This window comes from Pelophylax lessonae, assembly GCF_965119305.1.
Source record: "Pelophylax lessonae genome assembly, chromosome: 11".
Taxonomy (NCBI): domain Eukaryota; kingdom Metazoa; phylum Chordata; class Amphibia; order Anura; family Ranidae; genus Pelophylax; species Pelophylax lessonae.
The window spans coordinates 8044117-8069073 of NC_138778.1; the positions used below are offsets into that span (position 1 = coordinate 8044117).

General features: G+C 44.4%; 1 protein-coding gene across 1 annotated transcript in view; it reads left to right on the forward strand.

The window, feature by feature from the left end:
- The first annotated feature begins 8735 nt into the window (after positions 1–8735).
- PPP1R27 (protein phosphatase 1 regulatory subunit 27) overlaps positions 8736–24957 on the forward strand; it is a 41782-nt gene continuing 25560 nt past the window's right edge. The window contains exons 1-2 of the mRNA XM_082271370.1: positions 8736–9257; positions 17328–17478. Coding sequence (XP_082127496.1) covers positions 9092–9257; positions 17328–17478 — 317 coding nt within the window. The 5' untranslated portion in view covers positions 8736–9091. The remainder of the gene's footprint in view (positions 9258–17327; positions 17479–24957) is intronic.

Genomic DNA, 24957 nt, shown 5'->3' on the forward strand with positions numbered 1-24957 from the left:
AGGTGCAGCTGACTGCTCAGTGTGACGGTTGGATCAGCTTCAAAAAGTTATACTGACTTCTTTAGAGGTAGTGTTAGATTGTGGAGGTCTACAGATGCAGGGATTCTAGTGTTGGGGTGAACTTATCCTTTAACATTGGCTGTCCAAGGATGCATGAGTGGGTGTTAAAGCATGACCTTTATTACTACCTCATATGTGTTGGGTAGTTGTAAAGGGGTTAATAGCCTGAGTTGAGTGACTACCTGTACTTTGCTTTAGCCCCTGCTCACTTTGGCACAATTTGACAGGTCAAATCACAGCTTCTTGCCAACAATGGCACCATCCCACCTTTGTGGTGCTGCACTGATTGCCAAAAGTAGTCTCTGCACTATTGGTGACTTGGGGGGGGGACTACTTGGAAGAGAGACTTCAATTGACATCTGCATGAACCTGACACAGCAGTTTGTGATATTTAATTTCCATGTACTGTAAAAGATTGGATGTAGTGAGGTTCTGGGTCCTCTACCAAAATAGTGTTAAGCCTTTAATACAGTACTGGTTTGCACAATGGATGAGGGTATATTTCACTAGCTTGTGATATCTGTGTTCGATGCTGGAGCTGCGGGCAGAGATTGATGGGTGCATTTGCTCTCTAAAGCTGCTCTGACTTGTGAAAGCCTGGTTTGGGACTGAAGATATAGTTCATATGGGCTTCAGTGTGAACAGGGCTTTATTTCCCCCCCCTCACAATAGGTGCTGGAATGCCCCACTTTGGGTTACCCCCCCCCCCCTTCCCACCTCTGAGTACCCTTCCTTGGTTCCATCCCCTACCGCCCAGCTCTACTTTTTTTTTTAGAGAGAATAAAGAACAAAGTATCAATTTTTGTTGGGATAAGAAATTTGTATGGAATGTGTTAATCGGGGTTTGTACGGTCATGAAAAACCTGGAAAAGTCATGAAATTTTAAAATGGCAATTTCCAGCCCTGGAAAAGTTTTGGAAAATTTAACTCACACAAACTATTGGTTAAAGTCATGGAAGTTTGTGTCACAATCACTATGTTTGAATGTGCAGAATATCCTTCTGGTCCTGAACTGGTTAAAGGTATTGTAAATGTTCCTACTTGCACCTTGTGTTTGTCACCTGCCAAGGATGTTCAGTGAACATGTAGTTTCATGATTTAATTTGTTGCCCTGTTTACACACTCTCTATAGTAGAGTAAACCTTACCATTCCTGTGTCAGAAGTTTCTGTTTGTGTCAAACATGAGGCATGCTGCATGGGACTGCACAGGTCAGTGCATGAGCTCCGTCTGTAGTCTGAGGACTGAAATTTCCTGTGAAGAAACTAGAAGTACATCCCAGTCTCTCAATCTAGTGCTCTGCAGTTGAGAGCTACACAGTAATTCGATCTGACCCAGACACAACAGCGAGAGCAATTAACAGGGATCACCATGCTGGAAAATATACAGTGTATCTGGAAAGTTTTCACATTGCTTCTTCCATGTTTTTAGTCTTATTCCTTAATGGATTATTTTCCTCAATTCTACAGCAATTCCCCATAATGACACTATAAAAAGTTTGTTTGAAATCATTGCAAATTTATTAAAAATAAAAAATCCTATGTACAGGGGCTCCCTAGGTTCCAAACAAGATAGGGACTGTTGGTTTGTTAAGACGAATTTGTAAGTTGGATCAGGTACTTTTTTAAGTGTAGCTCCAGCCAAAAGAATCTTTTTTTGGATAGCATAGTGAAGGGTTAACACCTCTAACATTTGTTTTTCTGTCTACCCCAGTTCAGAAGATTTCACCTCACTTTCTGTCCCTGTGACAACTGAATTTTGAAACTTTTGGGGTGTTTTGGAAACGAGGATTAGTGATAAAGCTTCAATGGAGACACTTTTCCCATGAACTCTTAAATTTTCTTTGCTAGGGGTAGTTTTCTCCTCCCTTCCTGTTTCCCTCTGTTTGAAAGTTGGATGTTTGTAGCCTGGGGACTGCCTGTGCATAAGTATTCACAGCCTTTGACATGACTCAAAATTGAGCTTGGGTGCATCCTGTTTCCACTGATCATCCTTGAGTTGTTTCTACAACTTGATTTGAGTCCAGCCGTGGTAAATTTAGTTGATTGGACATGATTTGGAAAGGAACATGCCTATATAAGGTCGCACAGTTATCAGTGCATGTCAGAGCACAAACCATGAAGTCCAAGGAATTGTCTGTAGACCTCGGAGACAGGATTGTATAGAGGCACAGTTCTGGGGAAGGGTACAGAAAAATTCCTGCAGCATAGAAGGTCCCAATGAGCACAGTGGCCTCCATCATCTGTAAATAGAAAAAGTTTAGAACCACCAGGACTCTTTCTAGAGTGGTGCGCCAGGCCAAACTGAGCGATAGGGGGAGGAGGCCCTTAGTAAGGGAGGTGATAAAGAACCCGATGGTCACTGACAGAGCTCCAGCATTTCTCTGTGGAGAGAGGAGAACCTTCCAGAAGAACAAACATCTCTGCAGCACTCCACCAATCAGGCCTGTATGGTAGAGTGGCCAGACTGACTTAGGAAAAGGCACATGACAGCCCACCTGGAATTTGCCAAAAGGCACCTGAAGGACTCTGACCATAAGAAACAAAATTCTCTGGTCTGAAGAAATAAAGATTGAACTCTTTGGCCTGAATGGCAAGCGTCATGTCTGGAGGAAACCGGGCACCACTCATCACCTTGTCAATACCATCCCTACAGTGAAGCATGGTGGTGGCAGCATCATGCTGTGGGGATGTTTTTCAGCAGGAGGAACTGTGAGACTAGTCAGGATGGAGGGAAAGATGAATGCAGAAATATACAGAGATGTTCTTGATGAAAACCTGCTCTAGAGCACTCTGGACTTCGACTGGGGTGAAGGTTCATCTTCCAACAGGACAACGGCCCTAAGCACACAGCCACGATAACACAGGAGTGGCTATGGGACAACTATGTGAACGTTCTTGATTGGCCAGGCCATAGCCCAGACTTGAACCCGGTTGAAGATCTCAGGAGAGATGGTGGGGATTTAGTCCCACCATATGGCCATATCGTGCTCAAGCCCACCACTGCGTCAAAGTACCCCATTATCAGTGGGTCCTACACTATCCATAAAAAAGGGGTGAATCCAGCCTCTCTAACTGGTGGGACTAAATCCCCATTTATATTTATGGATTGTCTCCATATTTGATAGTCATTTATTTTGCATGTGTGCGCTATTCTTTTTTAATATACTTGTTGCTTGGTCCATAGCTGCACCGGCTTTAGATATACATGTTCAGGGTTTGCGCCCCCAATTTTTTGCTTGTTAATCCTGTATCCTTATAAAACAAAAAAGGTCTCTGATCTGTAGAACGGCTGTTATGGTTGGTAACATGGAATCAGCTTGGTAAGAAGCAATCTAACAATTTTATCATATAAGGTACTTCTCTTTCAATGACCTTTTTGTTGACCATCTCTACACCAAGGTTTCCTGACTAGACAAGATGTAAGAGACTAATGACCTCAGCAACTGCAGAATGACATGGAAGTAGAGGTCACATGTCTCTGGAGGAGTATCAGACGCCAGACTGAAGTTTTTGGACTTCTGAAAAGTGAAATATGTGGTGTTTGTTGGATCACCAAACACTTTCTGCTGGTTTCTGAATTCAAGTCTCAACTCTATTGAGACAAGGGCCCTGTGTATTCTTCCAAAACCTTCCATGCCCCCAACAGAATAAAAACATTTGTGTGTGTGTGTATATATATATATATATATATATACTTGCACAAGAAAAGTATGAGAATACAAAATATGTATAAAATGCTGGAGGACTCAGGGTGTCCCTCTGGGGGTATGGGGGTTCTGAAAGGGCTTAGGGGGACTTTTCAGCAGACTTAGTGGCCCTGTGAAGGTTTCTGAGGTTTCTGGAGGTCTCTCTAGGGAGCTGTGGGCTTTCCAGGGGCACTGTGGGAGATTTAAGTGCACTGCAAGGATTGGAGGGGGGGGGGGGGGGCAATGTGGGAAACTGATAGAGGCTTCAAGTGCTATGGGGGGTTGGAGGCTCTGCAGCAAGCTAGGGGCACAATAGGAAGTTGAGGGGCACTGTGGAACAATATGGAAGGTGGTATTACTGGAACTGGCAGGCACTGTGGGAGCTTATCAGCAGCTGGAAGCCTACAATGGGTTTCCAGCTACTTTTCTTCTATTTTGACCCTACAAAGAGGAGGACCCGCTTCCTGATTGGCCAGGAGGAGGATCCATGTGACAATAGCGAGTTTTCATTAGCTATTGTCACACAATGGACGGGCTCGGGGCACACTGCTCTGCGCCCCGGGTCCACCCTTTGCTGAAGCCTATTAGAGCCTCTGGCTCTAATCAGGTGATTAAAAAAAAAAAAGCCCCATTGAACTCCATGCATCAGGTGCCCCGCATGTAGATTAGGGGGGGGGGCGGCGGCGGCGCCCCCAACGCACCGGCCGCCACTGATTGTACTCCTGACCTTTATTGGAACAAAGTAGTATCTGGGTCTTTTAGCAAAGGTGTGGTGCTTCAATATACCATCTGGACTTTGTTTATCAGATAGGTATGCCAACAGCCAAATGAAGGAGCTTGTATAGGAGGCTGACAACGCTACTGCTAAGAGAAAGTGGCTTAGTGTTGTCAGTCTGCAGGGGGAAGTGTTGTTCCCCTGGGTCACTGTTTCTTAACCTTTTCAACACAGAGGAACCCTTGAAATAATGTTTTGGTCTCAGGGAACCCCTGCTAAAAATGACCATATCTACAACTCATGATACATTAGTGTGATGGTCAGTTGGAAAAATGCTCCTTACACTTGTGGTCATTGGGAAGAATCCCCCCCCCCCTTACAGATAGGTAAAATGATCAATGGTGAACTTATCTGAGAGGAAGAAATTGCTCATTGCTCGAGGAACCTCTGGAGGAACCCAGGAGGAGAAACCCTGTTTGTAATTCAATTAGCAACAGGCTAAAAAAAAATATATAGCAGGGATAGGCAAGAGGTTGAGATTTACCAGGACAACATGGAGGAAATCAAAGATGTAAGGGGGGGTTGCCCTTTCAAAAATAAATATATATATATAAAATATATATTAAGCCCCCAATAAAAACAAAGCATAGTGCCCTGTGACCCCCCCACCACAAACACACACACCCATACCCATAGTAGTGTCCTCAGCCCTCTTTCACATCATCCCCCCATACAGTAGTGTCTTCTTCCTCCACATACCAGAGTCTTGCCCCCCACTGTAGTGTCCTTTGCTTCCCCCTTATAGCAGTGTCCTGTTGTCTGCCCCCTTCACATCACACCAACTATAGTGTCCTCAGACCCTCTTCACATCAACCCCACTGTAGTATCCTCAGCCCCCCTTCACATCACCCCCACTGTAGAGTCCTCAGCCCCCCCCCCCCATAACAGTGTTCTGCATACCCTTCACATCACCCCTGTAAAGGGGTGTCCTGTGCCCCCCCCCCCCCCGTGTCCATAGGGTCACAAAGCTACTGTGTGATTTCAATGCAGAATGAACATTTTGCTTACCCCTCCACCGTCACAGCAGTGTGTTCTGCCCCTTCACATCACCCTCCCCCCACTGTCGTGATCCTCTGACCTTCTTCACATCTCTCCCACTATAGTGTCCTCTGCCTCCCTTCACTTCACCCCCACTGTATTGTCCTCAGCCCCCTCACATCTCTCCCACTATAGTGTCCTCTGCCTCCCTTCACTTCACCCCCACTGTATTGTCCTCAGCCCCCTCACATCTCTCCCACTATAGTGTCCTCTGCCCCCCTTCACTTCACCCCCACTTTAGTGTCCTCAGCCCCCCCTTCACATCACCCCCACTGTAGTGTCCTCAGCCCCCCTTCACATCACCCCCACTGTAGTGTCCTCAGCCCCCCTTCACATCACCCCCACTGTAGTGTCCTCTGCCCCCCCTTCACATCACCCCCACTGTAGTGTCCTCAGCCCCCCTCACATCTCGCCCACAGTAGTGTACTTTGCCCCCCTTCACATCACCCCCACTGTAGTGTCCTCAGCCCCCCTTCACATCACCCCCACTGTAGTGTCCTCTGCCCCCCCTTCACATCACCCCCACTGTAGTGTCCTCAGCCCCCCTCACATCTCGCCCACAGTAGTGTCCTCTGCCCCCCTTCACCTCACCCCCCACTGTAGTGTCCTCAGCCCCCCTCACATCTCGCCCACAGTAGTGTCCTCTGCCCCCCTTCGCATCACCCCCACTGTAGTGTCCTCTGCCCCCCTTCAAATCACCCCCACTGTAGTGTCCTCTGCCCCCCTTCACATCATCCCCACAAAGCAGTGGCCCACCCCCCCATGTCCACGGGGTGACAATGCTACTGTGGGATTTCAATGCAGAATGAACATTTTTGTCACCCTGTCCTTTGCTTCCCCCTCCCCCCCTCATAGCAGTGTCTTCTGCCCCTTCACATCAACCCCCCCCCCCCTGTAGTATCCTCAGCCCCCCTTCACATCTCGCCCACTGTAGTGTCCTCTACCCCCCATAACAGTGTCCTGTCCCCCTTCACATCACCCCCGCAAAGCAGTGTCCTATGCCCACCCTCCCATGTCCACAGGGTGACAACGCTACTGTGGGATTTCATTGCAGAACGAACATTTATGCCAACCTGACCTTTGCTTTCCCCTCCCCCCTCATAGCAGTGTCTTCTGCCCCTTCACATCACCCCCCCCCCCCCACTGTAGTGTCCTCTGCCCCCTTCACATCCCTCCCACTGTAGTGTCCTCAGCCCCCTTCACTTCACCCCCACTGTAGTGTTATCTGCCCCCCCCATAACAGTGTCCTGTCCCCCTTCACATCACCACCGCAAAGCAGTATCCTATGCCCCCCCCCCCCATGTGTCCACAGGGTGACAACGCTACTGTGTGATTGCAATGCAGAACAAAAAATTTTGACAACCTGTCCTTTTCTTTCCCCCTCCCCTCATTGAAGTGTCTTCTGCCCCTTCACTTCACCCCCCCACCCCCACTGTAGTGTCCTCTGCCCCCCTTCACATCTCTCCCACTATAGTGTCCTCTGCCCCCCTTCACATCACCCCGACTGTAGTGTCCTCAGCCTCCCTCACATCTCGCCCACAGTATTGTCCTCTGCCCCCCTTTGCATCATCCCCATTGTAGTGTCATCTGCCCACCTTCACATCACCACCACTGTAGTGTCATCTGCCCCCCATAACAGTGTCCTGTCCCCCTTCACATCACCACCGCAAAGCAGTATCGTATGCCCCCCCCCATGTGTCCACAGGGTGACAACGCTACTGTGTGATTTCAATGCAATACAAAAATTTTTGTCAACCTGTCCTTTGCTTTCCCCCTCCCCTCATTGAAGTGTCTTCTGCCCCTTCACATCACCCCCCCCCCCACCCACTGTAGTGTCCTCTGCCCCACTTCACATCTCTCCCACTATAGTGTCCTCAGCCCCCCTTCACATCACCCCCACTATAGTGTCCTCTGCCCCCCTTCACATCACCCCCACTGTAGTGTCCTCAGCCCCCCTCACATCTCGCCCACTGTAGTGTCCTCTGCCCCCCATCACATCACCCTGACTGTAGTGTCCTCAGCCCTCCTCACATCTCGCCCACTGTAATGTCCTCTGCCCCCATCACATCACCCCGACTGTAGTGTCCTCTGCCCCCCTTCGCATCACCCCCCACTGTAGTGTCATCTGCCCCCCATAACAGTGTCCTGTCCCCTTCACATCACCCCCGCAAAGCAGTGTCCTATGCCCCCCCCTCCCCCACGTGTCCACAGGGTGACAACGCTACTGTGTGATTTCAATGCAGAACAAACATTTTTGTCAAACTGTCCTTTGCTTTCCCCTCTCCCCCCATTGCTGTGTCTTCTGCCCCTTTACATTCCCCCCCCCCCAACTATAGTGATTTCTGCCCCTCCACATCAACCCCACTGTAGTGTCCTCTGCCCCCCCATAACAGTGTCCTGTCCCCCTTCACATCACCCCTGCAAACCAGTGTCCTATGCCTCCGCCCCCCCCCCCCCCCCCCACACCCATGTCCACAGGGTGACAACGCTACTGTGTGATTTCAATGCAGAACACATTTTTTGTCAACCCCTCCCCTCATTGCAGTGTCTTCTGCCCCTTCACACCCTCCCCCCCCCACTACTGTAGTGTCCGCTGCCCCCCCCCCCCCCCATAACATGACTTGGAAACACAAAAACTGCTGTATTAATGCCAGAGACAGACTGGTTTTTATTTGACCCATAGTTCCACTTTAATACTATTCCTATTTTTTTTATGCAGGATTGCTGTGGGATATCTTCCCTATAAACTGTTTACCATTTGTTTGGTAACGCTGCCTTCCCCTTTCAAGCCATATGTGCTAAAGTCTTTTAATTCTTTCCTTAATCTGCCTTGCAATTTAAACCATGTATCTCTGGGAAAGGAGGGGGGTGAGCTATTTTCTTGGCATCAGCGTAGCCATTTTCTATAGCATTAAAGCCTTCCTTATTGCAGTCGCCGATAATTTTGGACGTGGCTAGACAGCCTGACCTAGCATGGCTGACCCCCATTTAGTGAAGTCGTGCCCCAGCTTCCTCCTCCTGTGTGTGGACAGATAGCTGTCTGATCACGTCGTCGACAGGGCTTGTCAGGGATCGCCGCGCGAGCGCTCATTCCCCCACCCCAAACTTGCAGCCAATTTTTGTTTCTTGCTTGTGACCCTGCAAAGCTCTGAGTAGCAGCTGCTCTCTCGATCAGTTGACCTGGTAAGATGAGCCTTTCCATGAACTGCAGTGGGCGTCTGCATCGGTCGTTTGCCTTACAGTGAGATGAGATGAGTGTCCCTTAAATAGATAGGAAGGCAGAGCTATAAAAAGGGGGGTTTTGTGTGCCGCTTCTGCTCGTTTGGAAATGGTCATCAGCCTTCGGATCTGTGTCTCAGGTTGACGGACCTTAAAAAACAACATTAAAAAAAAAAAAGTGGGCAAAAGATTTGCCACGGTCGGTGGAGAAGTACCCAAAAAAACCCAATTCTAGCTTTTGTGGAGACAATCTATCAGACAGCGCTGGCGCTAAGTTCACCTTCCGCCACCCCCGATCACGGCATCCTCAAGATGAAGTTGTATCCTACTCGGCGGTCGCGGAGCCTGAGGTCGGCGCGGACGGTGCGTTTTCCAAACGAAGTCGTCTTCCTGGATCACATTCGGCAGGGTGACCTGGAGCAAGTTGGGAGGTTTATACGTGCTAGAAAAGTGACACTGGATAAAATCTACTTAACAGGTGAGGGCATCGATAGTCGATAGGTATGGAGATAACAGAATAATGACATTTTTTTGGATTCGGTCGAACTGTTGCAGCAGGTAAAGGAAGCCTTTGCTGACCATCTTTAAAAATAGCCACAAATGTTGCGCACCATGGCTCCCTGCCTCCGGGGGGTTTGCCCACTCTTGGTCATAATTGTAAGCCTCCAACAAGCTGGACCCTCTCCACCAATGACATGCATTTGTAGGTGGCACTTGTTTGTTTGCTACTCGGAGGTTGATAATGTTTGCTTTTCACAGGTACAAATGCTAATGCAAAGCTTGTGCTTAATGCCAGTTTTTAAAAGAAAATCGTGATGAAGAACATCTTTAGATGTTGACCCAAAAAAGCTGGTGCCGAATAAGGCATTCTGTTAGATAGCTATTCAAAAATACTAACAACATATTTTTATTGGTTGACCACTAATGGGGGAAAATATTGTATGGTATATTTATACCACCAAAAAATTATTTATATACTTATGTGATAATAATTGGTCTGGGGACGCTGCTCGGAGGTTGATGATGTTTGCTTTTGCTACAAATTCTAATGCAAAGCTTATGCTTAATGCCAGTCTTAAAAAGAAAATAGTGATGAAGAACATCTTTAGATGTTGACCCAAAAAAGCTGGTGCCGAATAAAGCATTCCTTTAGATAGCTATTCAAAAATACTAGTAAAAATGTTTTATTGGTTGACCACTAATGGGGGAAAATATTGTATTGTATGATATATTTATACCACCAAAAATTATTTATATACTTATGTGATAATATTTGGTCTGGGGACGCTGCTCGGAGGTTGATAATAATTGCTTTTCAGAGGTAGAAATTCTAATGCAAAGCTTGTGCTTAATGCCAGTCTTAAAAAGAAAATAGTGATGAAGAACATCTTTAGATGTTGACCCAAAAAAGCTGGTCGCGAATAAAGCATTCTTTTAGATAGCTATTCAAAAATACTAGCAACAAATTTTTATTGGTTGACCACTAATGGGGGAAAAAATTGTATTGTATGATATATTTATACCACCAAAAACTCTTTATATACTTATGGGATAATATTTGGTCTTGGGACGCTGCTCAGAGGGACAAATTCTAATGCAAAGCTTAGGCCTAATGCCAGTTTTAACAAGAAAATTGTGATGAAGAACATCTTTAGATGTTGACCCAAAAAAGCTGGTGCCGAAAAAAGCATTCTTTTAGATAGCTATTCACAAATACTAGCAACACATTTTTATTGGTTGACCACTAATGGGGGGAAAAAATTGTATTGTATGGCATATTTATACCACCAAAAATTATTTCTATACTTATGTGATAATAATTGGTCTGGGGATGCTGCTCGGAAGTTTATAATGTTTGCTTTTGGTACAAATTTGAATGCAAAGCTTATGCCTAATGCCAGTTTTTAAAAGAAAATCGTAATGAAGAACATCTTTAGATGTTGACCCAAAAAAGCTGGTGCCGAATAAAGCATTCCTTTAGATAGTTATTCAAAAATACTAACAACATATTTTTATTGGTTGACCACTAATGGGGGAAAAAAATTGTATTGTATGGTTTATTTATACCACCAAAAACTCTTTATATACTTATGTGATAATATTTGTTCTGGGGATGCTGCTCGGAGGTACAAATTCTAATGCAAACCTTATGTCTAATGCCAGTTTTAAAAAGAAAATTGTGATGAAGAACATCTTTAGATGTTGACCCAAAAAAGCTGGTGCCGAATAAAGCATTTCTTTAGATAGCTAATCAAAAATACTAGCAACAAATTTTTATTGGTTGACCATTAATGGGGAAAAAAATTGTTTTGTATGGTATATTTATACCACCAAAAATTATTTATATACTTATGTGTTAATAATTGCTCTGGGGACGCAGCTCGGAGGTTTATAATGTTTGCTTTTGGTACAAATTGTAATGCAAAGCTTATGCCTATTGCCAGTCTTAAAAAGAAAATCGTGATGAAGAACATCTTTAGATGTTGACCCAAAAAAGCTGGTTGCGAATAAAGCATTCTTTTAGATAGCTATTCAAAAATACTAGCAACAAATTTTTATTGGTTGACCACCAATGGGGGAAAAATTGTATTGTATGGTTTATTTATACCACCAAAAACTCTTTATATACTTATGTGAGGATAATTGGTCTGGGGATGCTGCTCGGAGGTTGATAATGTTTGCTTTTGGTACAAATTCTAATGCAAAGCTTGTGCTTAATGTCAGTCTTAAAAAGAAAATCGTGATGAAGAACATCTTTAGATGTTGACCCAAAAAAGCTGGTCGCGAATAAAGCATTCTTTTAGATAGCTATTTAAAAATACTAGCAACAAACTTTTATTGGTTGACCACTAAGGGGGGAAAAAATTGTATTGTATATTTATACCACCAAAAAGTCTTTATATACTTATGTGATAATAATTGGTCTGGGGACAACCTTAGGCAATACTATGTGATGAAGGCATAAAGAAAAGTAGAGGCTTATTCTGATCCACTCAAAGAAAAATTATTTCCACAAATTTTCAAAAAATTTAGAAAATTGTGTGTAATAATTTTAAAAACCTATAAGGTGTAATAAAGGTGTAATAAAGCCAGACAAATATAGAAACTTGTGCATTTTTTATAAATATATTGTCTGTATGTTAAGAGATTGATGTATATGTCTGTATAGGAAACATTTAGATGTGATCATTATATTTATTGACTTAAAGTTGGAGAAAATTGTGTTCAATAATAATAATAAATAATGATGGGAATTGTAGTTCCCGAACAACTGGAGGACCATAGTTTGAAGACCCCTGAACTAGACAAATGTACACACTTAGCCGTTGTCTATATATATTGTCTATATGTTGACAGATTGACAAATTTGATGTTTTTTTCTATATGTCTACATAGACACATCTGGAGACATATATACATATTAATCAGTCATTATATTTATTGCCTAAAAATGTTAAAAAATGTTATTCAATAAATCTAGAAGCCTAAATGGGGCGTAATACAATTAGACAAATGTACAAACTTAGCCATTGTCTATATATATATATATATATTGTCTATATGTTGAGAGATTGACATTTTTGATATTTTTTCTATATGTCTACATAAGACACATCTGGAGAGATATAGATATGATTATAACAGTCATTTTATTTATTTTTTATAAATATTTGAGAAAATTGTATTCAATAACTCTAAAAGTCCAGATAAGGCGTAATATAACCAGAAGAATTTACAACTTGGGCATTGTCTATATATATTGCCTATATATTGAGAGGTTTTTGTATATGTCTGTATAGGACATACCTGGAGAGACATAGACATGATAATCAGTCATTATATTTTTATTGTGTAAAAATTGGAGAAAATTGTGCTCAGTAATTCTAAAATCCTAAAAAGGGGTGTAATATAGTCAGAAGAATGTACAACTTAGGCATTGTCTATATATTGAGGGCTTGAGTTATTTCCATAGGGCTGATTTACTAAAACTGGAGAGTGCAAAATCCGGTGCAGCTGTGCATGGTAGCCAATCAGCTTCCAGTTTTTATTGTCAAAACTTATTTGAACACGTTGAATTTAGAAGCTGATTGGCTACCACACACAGCTGCACCAGATTGTGCACCCTACAGTTTTAGTAAATCAACCCCTATATGTCTTGTATAAGACATATCTGGAGAGATATAGATGTATTAATCAGTCATTATATTAATTGCCTAAAAAATATTATTCAATAATTCTAAAAGCCTAAATGGAGCGTAATACAACTAGACAAATGTACAAACTTAGCCATTGTATATATATATATATATATATATATATATATATATTGTCTATATGTTGACAGATTGGCAGATTTGATGTTTTTTCTATATGTCTACATAAGACATATCTGGAGAGATATAGATATGATTATAACAGTCATTTTATTTTTTGACTAAAAATTGGAGTAAATTGTATTTAATAATTCTAAAAGTCCAAATAAGGTGTAATATAACCAGAAAAATTTACAACTTGGGCATTTTCTATATATATATTGTCTATATATTGAGAGATTGAGGTTTTTGTAAAATTTTGTCTGTATAAGACATACCGTATCTGGAGAGACATAGACATGATAATCAGTCATTATATTTATTAGGTAAAAATTGGAGAAAATTGTGTTCAATAATTATGAAAGCCCAAAAAGGGGTGTAAAGAAAGAAGAATGTACAACTTAGGCATTGTCTATATAATGAGAAGTTGAGGTATTTCTATATGTGTTGTATAAGATAAATCTGGAATGATATAGACATGATAATTGGTCATTATATTTATTATCCAAATATTGTTGAAAAATGTGTTTAATAATTCCAAAAGCCTATATACGGCGTAATACAACCAGACTAATATACAAACTTGGGCACTGTCTATATATATCTATATATATATCTATCTATATATATATATATCTATATATATATATATATATATATAGATATATATATATATATATACAGTATCTCACATAAGTGAGTACACCCCTCACATTTTTGTAAATATTTTATCATATTTTTTTATGTGACAACACTGAAGAAATGAGACTTTGCTACAATGTAAAGTAGTGAGTGTACAGCTTGTATAACAGTGTAAATTTGCTGTCCCCTCAAAATAACTCAACACACAGCCATTAATGTCTAAACCGCTGGCAACAAAAGTAAGTACACCCCTAGAAACCAAATTGGACCCAGTTAGCCATTTTCCCTCTCCGGTGTCATGTGACTTGTTAGTGTTACAAGGTCTCAGGTGTGAATGGGGAGCAGGTGTGTTAAATTTGGTGTCATCACTCTCACTCTCTCATACTGGTCACTGGAAGTTCAACATGGCACCTCATGGCAAATAACTCTCTGAAGATCTGAAAAAAAAAGAATTGTTGCTCTACATAAAGATGGTCTAGGCTATAAGAAGATTGCCAAGACCCTGAAACTGAGCTGCAGCATGGTGGCCAAGACCATACAGCGGTTTAACAGGACAGGTTCCACTCAGAACAGGCCTCACCATGGTCGACCAAAGAAGTTGAGTGATATGATAATATCAGTCAATATATTAATTGACTAAAAATTGGAGAAAATTGTATTCAATAATGCAAAAAGCCAAAATAAGGTGTAATATAACCAGAAAAATGTACGACTTGGGCATTGTCTATATATTGAGAGATTGACGTATTTCTGTATAAGACATATCTGGAGAGATATAGACGTGATCATATTAGTCAAATTTTTTTATTTAAATTGTAGAAAATTGTATTCAATTATTCTAAAAGCCTCTATGGGATGTAATAGAACCGGACTAATGTACAAACTTGGATGTTGTCTATATATATATATATTGTCTAAATGTTGAGAGATTTACATATTTGATGTTTTTGTATATGTCTGCATAAGATATATCCGGAGAGCTATAGATATGATATTATCAGTTTTATATTTATTGATTAAAATTTGGAGAAAATTGAATTCAATAATTCTATAAGCCCAAATAAAGTGTAATCTACAGTAAAACAGCAGAATAAAAACTGGCCTAAAATTATGAAAAAATCTGGTTTTTATATATTTTTTTTTATTGGGAATGTTACGGGTAACATAGTAGTTGAGGTTGAATAAAGACACCAGTCCATCCAGTTCAACCTGTACAGGTGTGTGTGTGTGTGTGTCAGTGGCCTGATCATTTCCCATAACCCTGAATGTTGTGATCTGTGAGATGCACGTCCAAGAGTCTTTTAAAAGTAGCCATACTCCCCGCAGCTACCACCAATTGTGGAAGAGAGTTCCACATTCTCACCGCCCTTACAGTGAAGAACCCCTTACGCAGCTTAAGGTTAAACCGCCTCTCCTCTAATCTTATCATGTCCTCTTGCACTCTCTTAGACTAAATTGTTTTTTCCCTAAGCTGGGATCACCATTGAGGTATTTGTAAATCGCTATCATGTCCGCTCTCAGGCATCTCTTCTCCAGGGAGAATTTCAGAATTGTCGCTCTTTTTTTGTTAATAGCGCAAAATATAAAAATCGCACAGGTGATCAAATACCACCAAATTTCTATTTGTGGGGAAAAAAGGAAATCAATTGTATTTGGGTACAGCATCGCACGACTGCACAATTGTCCGTTAAAGTAATGCAGCGCCGAATCGCAAAAAATGGGCTGGTCATTAAGGGGGAAAATCTTTCGGTCCAGAAGTGGTTAAGATTGCTTACTGTACTTACAGTTACGTTCTTACCTGCATTCAGACTGCCCGCCGCAGAAATACTGCAGCAGGCTGGCCCTCCTGCACGAACCGCCGTAGGTATACGTCGGTCGCGCCTGCAGCTCGGCAGCGGGGACTCCGATGCAGGGGGCAGGCGGCTCCGATTGCCGCCTGACACCCACAATCGCTCCCCGCTGAGAGAGAAGGACGGTCGGCTGCTGTAAACACATCTGACCATTCTTCTCCCTGGAATGATCACAGAGCTCCTTCTATATAGGAACACAGGTCTCTGTGATCATTTCACATGCCCAACCCCCATACAGTTAGAATCACTCCCCTAGGCTCACATTTAACCCTTTGATCGCCCCTGGGTTAACCCCTTCTTTGCCAGTGTCATTATTACAGTAACAGTGCATATTTGTAGTACTGATTACTGTAGTAATGTCACTGGTCCCCCCAAAAGTGTCAAAAATGTCAGTCAGGGGTCCGATCTGTCCGCCGCAATGTCGCAGTCCTGCTAAAAATTGCAGATCGCCGCCATTACTAGTAAAAAAAAGAAAAACAATAAAAATGACATAAATCTTTCCCGTAGTTAGTAGACGCAATAACTTTTGAGCAAACCAATCAAAATACGCTTATTGCGATTTTTTTTTTACCCAAAATATGTAGCAGAAAAAAAATTGGCCTAAAATGTTAAAAAATTTTGATTTTTAATTTTTTTTTGGGGGAATGTTATATAGCAGAATGTGAAAAATATTGTTTTGTTTTCTTTCAGAATTATCGCACTATTTGTGTTTATAGCGCAAAAAAGTAAAATCGCAGAGGTGATCAAATACCACCAAAAGAAAGCTCTGTTTGTGGGAAAAAAAGGACATCAATTTTATTTAGATACAGCATCACATGACCGCGCAATTGTCCATTAAAATAACGCAGTGCCGAATCGCAAACAATGGCCTGGTCATTAAGGGGGGAAATCTTTCAGGTCCAGAAGTGGTTAAAGTGTATGTAGGGGAAAATTTGAAAAACAAAAAAATTTTTTAAAAAATAAATAAAATATTAATACGTCTCTTTAGCAACCTGTGAAGCTCTGGTGAACTCCATGCCCAAGAGGGTTAAGGCAGTGCTGAAAAATAATGGTGGCCACACAAAATATTGACACTTTGGGCCCAATTTGGACATTTTCACTTAGGGGTGTACTCACTTTTGTTGCCAGCGGTTTAGACATTAAGGGTCCATTCACACTAGCGCGACTTGTCAGGCGACTTGGTCGCCTGACAAGTCGCGGTCGGTCGCCTGCCATTGATTAGCACAGGCCTCGCTCCAACTTAGAAAAAGGGTCCTGTACTACTTTGGGGCGACCTGGAGGCGACTTGCATTGACTTCAATTATATGAAGTCCGTGCATGTCGCGCCGAGGTTTCGGCGCATGCTGTGCAACGCGACTTTACAGGTCGCCCCAGCAAGTCGTGTCGCCCCTGTCTGAATGGGCTCTAAAGTCTGTGTGTTGAGTTATTTTGAGGGGACAGCAAATTTACACTGTTATACAAGCTGTACACTCACTACTTTACATTGTAGCAAAGTGTCATTTCTTCAGTGTTGTCACATGAAAAGATAGAATAAAATATTTGCAAAAATGTGAGGGGTGTACTTACTTTTGTGAGATACTGTAGATAGGATTTGCTGATCCCAAAGTTCCGTTGCAATGGGTCATGTTGGCTATAAAGTCTCCACAAGAAAAAAAATAGAAATAGGGAAATCCTGAAATATTGAACAAGAAAGTGGAAACACAAAGGGAGTATTAATTGCGATCCATATATTGTGTCTCCCAGGCATGGGTGCTCTGCATGAAGCCGTCCTCTCTGGGAATCTGGATTGCGTCAAGTTGTTGGTGAAATACGGAGCGGACATCGAGCAGAGAGATGAAAACGGTTGGACCCCTCTGCACATGGCGTGTAGTGACGCACATCCGCACATCGCCAGGTGAGCTCTGTGATGGGACAAAAATTCATTGCTTACTGTATCCGTTAAAAAAAGGAGCGTAGAGCGCAGAAAGATGACTCGATAAGGTGTTAGGATATAAATGATTATTTTTCTAGTAAGAGGCGGTAAACAGCATTTTATGGGAGTTTCCAAATCCTCCTTCTTTAGGGCTTCAGATACACTTTATTGTCAAAAGTTAGGGCTGCACGATTCTGGATAAAATGAGAATCACAATTTTTTTGCTTAGAATTAAGATCATGATTCTTAGCGTAACATCACCTTTCACATGATACAAAAAAAATGGTGCTCACTTTACTGTTTAGTTTTTTTTAAATTCAATAAAGTGTATTTTTTCCCCAAAAATTGCGTTTGAAAAACCACTGCGCAAATACAGTGTGACATAAAATATTGCAATGATCGCCATTTTATTTTCTAGGGTCTCTGCTAAATATATATATATATATATATATATATATATATATATATATCTACTAGGGATCGACTAATATGTTTTTTTTCGTTGCCGATACCGATATTTTGGCCATTGCATATCAGTATCGGCCGATTTTTTGAACATTTAAAATTTTGCAAAATAAACACAATTTTCGACAGAAATCTGTTACTGCACCCTTTGGTGGGTGGTTGGCTGGCACTCTTTGATGGGTGGCTGGCTGGCACCCTGTGGTGGGTGGCTGGCTGGCATCCTGTGGTGGGTGTGTGGCTGGCTGGCTTGCACCCTTTGGTGGGTGGGTGGCTGGTTGGCACCCTATGGTGGGTGCCTGGCTGGCACCCTGTGGTGGGTGGCTGGCTGGCACCCTATGGTGGGTGGCTGGCTGGCACCCTGTGGTGGGTGACTGGCTGGCACCCTATGGTGGGTGGCTGGCTGGCACCCTTTGGTGGATGGCAGGCTGGCACTCTGTGTGGTGGGTGGCTGGGTGATACAGGCCTGTGACTGGCTAGCTGGTACAGGCAGGGCCTGTGGCTGGCTGGCTGGTACAGGCCTGTGGGTGTGTGTGGGTAGCTGGCTGGCTGGCATCGGGCAGCTGTGGGTGTATGTATGTGGCGGCTGTGTTAAACACACTGTGTGCACTGTACACTCACTGTCCCGAGACTTCCCGACTCCAGACGAGGCTGAGGGAGGCGGCCTAAGAAGGCAGAAGCTGTCCCAGTGCGCGGAGGCGCGTGGCGCAACATACGCAATGACGTCACGACAAAATCGGCAATATAGGTAACCTCAGGGGCCGATTCCGATATATCGGTGAAAGTGCATATCGGCCCTCGATATATCAGCCTTGCCGAAAATCGGTCTATCCCTAATATATACACATATATAATGTTTGAGGGTTTTAAATAATTTTCTAGCAAAAAATACTGATTTTAACGCGTAAGCAACAAATATCAGAAAAATACTTAGTCTTAAAGCGGAGTTCCAGCCATTTACTCACCTGTCCAACGGTCCAGCGATGCGGCCGCCGGAAGCCTCGATCCTCTCCCTCGGCGCCGGCATCACTGCTGTGGGCACCCGGCTGTTACAGTTTGCGGCTTCACAGCCGGGTACCCACTGCGCATGCGCGAGTCGCGCTGCGCGCCGTGATTGGCCGGCAATCTTCTGGGACCTCTGACGTGTCCCAGAAGATTGCAGGGAGGGAGGGGGAGAGGAGAACTTCTGCTCAGGGCGCCGCGGCGCTCCGAGCGGAAGTGGGAGCGGGTACCTGTCAAAACTAGGTACCCGCTCCCCCCCCCAAAAAATGACATGCCAAATGTGGCATGTCGGGGGGTCAGGACTCCCTAAAGCGGAAGTTCCACTTTTGGGTGGAACTCCGCTTTAAAAGTTAAACTGACCTAATTTACGACAGAACACCGTTGGGATGAATTAGAACGCATACTGCGAGCCAGGCCTTCTCGTCCAACATCAGTGCCTGACCTCATAAATGCGCTTTTGGAAGAAACCTTAAACCTTGTGAACAGCCTTCCCAGAAGAGTTGACGCTGTTATAGCTGCAAAGGGGAGGGCAACTAAATATTGAACCCTACGGACTAAGACTGGGATGCCATTAAAGTTAATGTGAGTGTGAAGGCAGGCGTCCCAATACTTTCGACAATATAGTGTATCATTCTGCTTAAAGGAGCAACACATGAAGGACTTTGTGTCATGTACCTTCTTATGGTCAGGGGTTAGGCTCGGAGACCAGTAGCTATAGCAGTAGAGAGGCTCCCAACAACCAGCAGGATAAGTACAGAAGCAGGACACCCTGGAAGATGACACAGGCTCACCTGATGTGGGGAGTCCAATCACTAACCAGTATTTACCAGAGCTCCTGATGGTGGAGATGGGTTTTTCTGTGTATTAGTACCTGGTCATGGTCCTTAGGATTGTCTTACCAGTAGGAGAGCAAGCCAGGGTCCAGTAGCAGATATCGCAGGTTGTGATCATGCAGAAACATAGTCAGTAAACATGCCAAGGCTCTGTAACAAGTGGTTGCAGGTTGGGATCAAGCAGAAGCATAGTTGAGGAACAAGCCAAAGGTCGCTAACGAATGGTTGCAGGTTGGGATCAAGTAGAAGCATAGTCAAGGAATAAGCCAAAAGGTAATAACAAATGGTTGCAGGTTTGAATCAAGTGGAAGCTTAGTCAAGGAACAAGCCAAAGGTCAATAACAAATGATTGCAGGTTGGGAACAAGTAGAAGCATAGTCAAGGAACAAGTCAAAGGTCAATAACAAATGATTGCAGGTTGGGATCAAGCGTAAGCGTGGTTGAGGAAAAAGCCAAAGGTCAATAACAAATGGCTGCAGGTTGGGAACAAGTAGAAGCATAGTCAAGGAATAAGCCAAAGGTTGATAACAAATGGTTGCAGGTTGGAATCAAGTGGCAGCTTAGTCAAGGAACAAGCCAAAGGTCAATAACAAATGATTGCAGGTTGGCATCAAGAGTAAGCGTGGTTGAGGAAAAAGCCAAAGGTCAATAACAAATGGCTGCAGGTTGGGAACAAGTAGAAGCATAGTCAAGGAACAAGTCAAAGGTTAATATCAAATGGTTGCAGGTTGGGATCAAGCAGAAGCATGGAGGAGAGCACAATAATCGGACAAACAGGAAGTGCAGAGACATGGCTTTAATCAGGAAGTTAATGAGAGGAGAAAAGAGTTCAAGGTTCACCAGAAGCAAGAGACAAGTCAAAATCATCCAATGGATCAGAAGGGGTGCTGTCTAGCATTTTAGGTGGCACAGTGAGAAGAACCACAGCTAGGCACTGCAGAAGTCACAGGTTCAATTCCGAATCCTAATATTACCTGTATGCAAAGTCTGAGATGCTGAGGGTGGCCCCTTTTGCGGTTCCCAGACAGGATCTTCAAGGGATCCTTGAGACAGGAACTGCAAAGGAGGTGGAAAGGCACAAGTGCCAGGGTGCTGACACTGTGGACTGGAACTTGTACTTCTTAGTACACTGAGGTTGTGCTTAGTTCAGTTAAAGTCAGAGTCGGATCCCAAGCCTGGTCTGGTAACAGCTAAGTTTAAAAGGAACCAAGTTGTGGGCAAGATCAGAATCAGGGACAATCAAGGGTTGGCAATAAATGGGCAGTGGGGTATGAATGCAGTAGACAGGACGAAGTCAGTAATCCAGATTGAGGTAAGTAGCAGGGATAGACAGCGAACAAAGCTGACAAGGGTAATCCAAAATTGAGGTCAGGCGGAAAGTGGGTCAATCGCAGCATCAGAATGAGTATAATGCCCCATACACACTATCAGATTATCTGAAGACTTTTGTCTGCAGACTTACCAAAACCATATATTATGAGGTCAAACCTAAACACTTTCAATTTGTATACAATCCGGCAGGCCCTTGCACTACATAGAAAAGGTAAATCTGAAGACAAAAGTCTGCAGATAATCTGCACGTGTGTATGTGGCATCAGTATCAAAAACACTTGTCAGGAGTCAACAGCAGAGATGACCAGATCTGAGTGCCTACACTTAGAAACTGAGATTAGACTATATATATATAGTAAATGTATAAATAGTAAAACAAAATACATCCACACACCATCAAATGGAAGCAAGCAAATGTGAAGATACAACCATGTAACCAAAATGCCTAACTAAGTAACCAGAAGCCTTAACTATAATACAAGATAAGGGACACAGGTCATAGGGAATACCAGAGATGACAGCAAGGGGCAAACCAGGACTGGGATCAGAAACAAGGGTAGCAGATGTAAGGGAGCAGGGCAAGAGCAAGACCAGAAGCAGGATAAATGGCGGCAGCATCTGACGTAGCACAGAAAAGCAAAACACTGACGAAAGTTGTACCAGCAGAAGGGGAACTTTAAGTGGAAGTTCAGCCAAATGCTAACGTTAAACCTACTCTCAGCCACATTCTAAACCTAATCTATCTAATCCTGTAAAGAAAAAATCGCTATACATACCTTTTCTGAAGCCGATCGTGTCCGGTCTCCAGCGGCGGAAGCTGTGTGCAGGAGACAGCCGACAATGGCTGGGAAATGCCTGGGAAGGGACGTCACCCATAGAGTTACTATGGGGCTTCCGTTGTCGGCTGCTTCTCATACAGACCTACACACTCCCACACACTGAAGCCATCGCTGACAGCTTAGAATGTGGCTGAGAGTAGATTTTAGGGATAGACCGATTATCGGCAAGGCCGATATGCACTTTCCCTGATATATCAGTATCGGTCCCGGAACTGGCCGATATTGCTGATATTTTTGTGACGTCATTCTGCCTTCTTAGGCTGCCTCTCTCGCCTTCGACAGCCTCGTCTGGAGTTGGGACTAGTCTCCCGGGAGTGTATCACAGCCATACACCCACCCACAGCAGCCCGGTGCCAGCCAGCCACCCACACCCATAGGCCCTGTACCAGCCAGCCAGCCAGCCACAGGCACTGTACCAGCGAGCCAGCCAGCCACCCACAGGCCCTGTACCAGCCAGCCACCCACAGGCCCTGTACCAGCCAGCCACAGGCACTGTACCAGCCAGCCACCCACAGGATCTGTACCAGCCAGCCAGCCACCCACAGGCCCTGTACCAGCCAGCCACAGGCACTGTACCAGCCAGCCACCCACCCACAGGCCCTGTACCAGCCAGCCACCCACAGCCCCTGTGCCGGCCACCCACCTACCACAGGGTGCCAACCAGCCACCCACCACAGGGTGCCAGACAGCCAGCCACCCACAGACAGGGTGCCAGCCAGCCACCCACAGGCCCTGTACCAGCCAGCCACAGGCACTGTACCAGCCAGCCACCCACAGCCCCTGTGCCAGCCACCCACCTACCACAGGGTGCCAACCAGCCACCCACCACAGGGTGCCAGACAGCCTCCCAGCCACCCACCACAGGGTGCCAGACAGCCAGCCACCCACCGCAATGTGCCAGACAGCCAGCCACCACAGGGTGCCAGCCATCCACCACAGGGTGCCAGCAAGCCAGCCAGCCACCACAGGGAGCCAGCCAGCCATCCACCACAGGGTGCCAGCAAGCCAGCCACCCACCACAGGGTGCCAGCAAGCCAGCCACCCATCACAGGGTGCCAGCCAGCCACCCACCACAGGGTGCCAGCAAGCCAGCCATTAAGCATTAAACAAAAATTAGCATGTTCAGTACCAGATTTGTGTCAAAAATTTTCTTTATTTTTCAAAACTCTAAATGTACACAATATCGGCCCATATCGGCCGATACCGATACGTTGTGACCAAAATATCTGTATCAGCCCTGAAAAAACCATATCGGTCTATCCCTAGTTAGGTTTTTACCTAAACTTCCACTTTAAGTATCCTCCAAGCAGCCAGGTGGAGACTGATTACTGGGATCTGCTGGCTGCTGTGAGAAACCCACTTGTGGACACTGGAACTATAAGTCCATGGGTGCATGTGTTCATGTTCATATGCGTGCTGACACATGCTGACAATGATGCATGTGCAATTAGACTTCTATGCCTTCAAAAATGTGCACGCTTAGCTGGTAGTAGCCTGCTAGCGGGTACAATGTTTATGACACCTGGGAAGAAGTTTGGAGATTTGTCTGATGTCCGGTGCATGTTATGTTCAGTGCCATTGGTGATACTTTGATAATTTGTAAAAATTGATATGAAGGGACTTTTTAGGGTACTATGTAGGGTACTACATAGGTCCATGTATGCTGTTAAAAACTGTAATGTTTATTATACAGCCTGCTAAAAGTCATGTAGTAAAAATATCCATGATCTCCAACAAGATTCTGACCACGAAATTTGCATAGTCGGTCAAACAACTATACACATTTTTGTCATTATTCAAACATAAATTTAATTGTTTCTCATGTGTCTGTTACAGGGACAGTGGGTGAACCTCTGATATAAAGGGGAGGCTCTAATGTGATGGGGGGGACCTATGATGTGATAGGAGAACCTCTGATGTGATAGGAGAACCTCTGATGTGATAGGGGAACCTCTGATGTGATGAGAGGATCTCTGATGTGATTGTAATACTTTTGATGTGATAGGAGAACCTCTGATGTGATGGGGGACCTCTGATGTGATGGGGGACCTCTGATGTGATGGGGGGGACCTCTGATGTGATGGGGGACCTCTGATGTGATGGGGGGGACCTCTGATGTGATGGGGGGGACCTCTGATGTGATGGGAGGGACCTCTGATGTGATGGGAGGACCTCTGATGTGATGGGGGACCTCTGATGTGATGGGGGGAACCTCTGATGTGATCGGGAGAACCTCTGATGTGGCGGGAGAACCTCTGATGTGATTGGGAACCTCTGATGTGATTGGGAACCTCTGATGTGGCGGGAGAACCTCTGATGTGATTGGGAACCTCTGATTTGATGGGAGATCCCTGATTTGATGGCTGAACCTCTAATAAGATGGGGAGTCTTCTGATGTGATGAGAGGATCTCTGATGTGATTGTAATACTTTTGATGTGATAGGAGAACCTCTGATGTGATGGGAGGACCTCTGATGTGATAGGAGGCCTCTGATGTGATGGGAGAACCTCTGATGTGATTGTAATACTTTTGTTGTGATAGGAGAACCTCTGATGTGATGGGGGACCTCTGATGTGATGGGGGGGACCTCTGATGTGATGGGGGGGACCTCTGATGTGATGGGAGGACCTCTGATGTGATGGGGGACCTCTGATGTGATGGGGGGGACCTCTGATGTGATGGGGGGAACCTCTGATGTGATGGGGGGGACCTCTGATGTGATTGGGAACCTCTGATGTGGCGGGAGAACCTCTGATGTGATTGGGAACCTCTGATGTGATTGGGAACCTCTGATGTGGCGGGAGAACCTCTGATGTGATTGGGAACCTCTGATGTGATAGGGGGCCTCTGATGTGATGGGAGAACCTCTGATGTGATTGTAATACTTTTGATGTGATAGGAGAACCTCTGATGTGATGGGGGGGACCTCTGATGTGCTGGGGAACCTCTGATGTGATTGGGAACCTCTGATGTGGCGGGAGAACCTCTGATG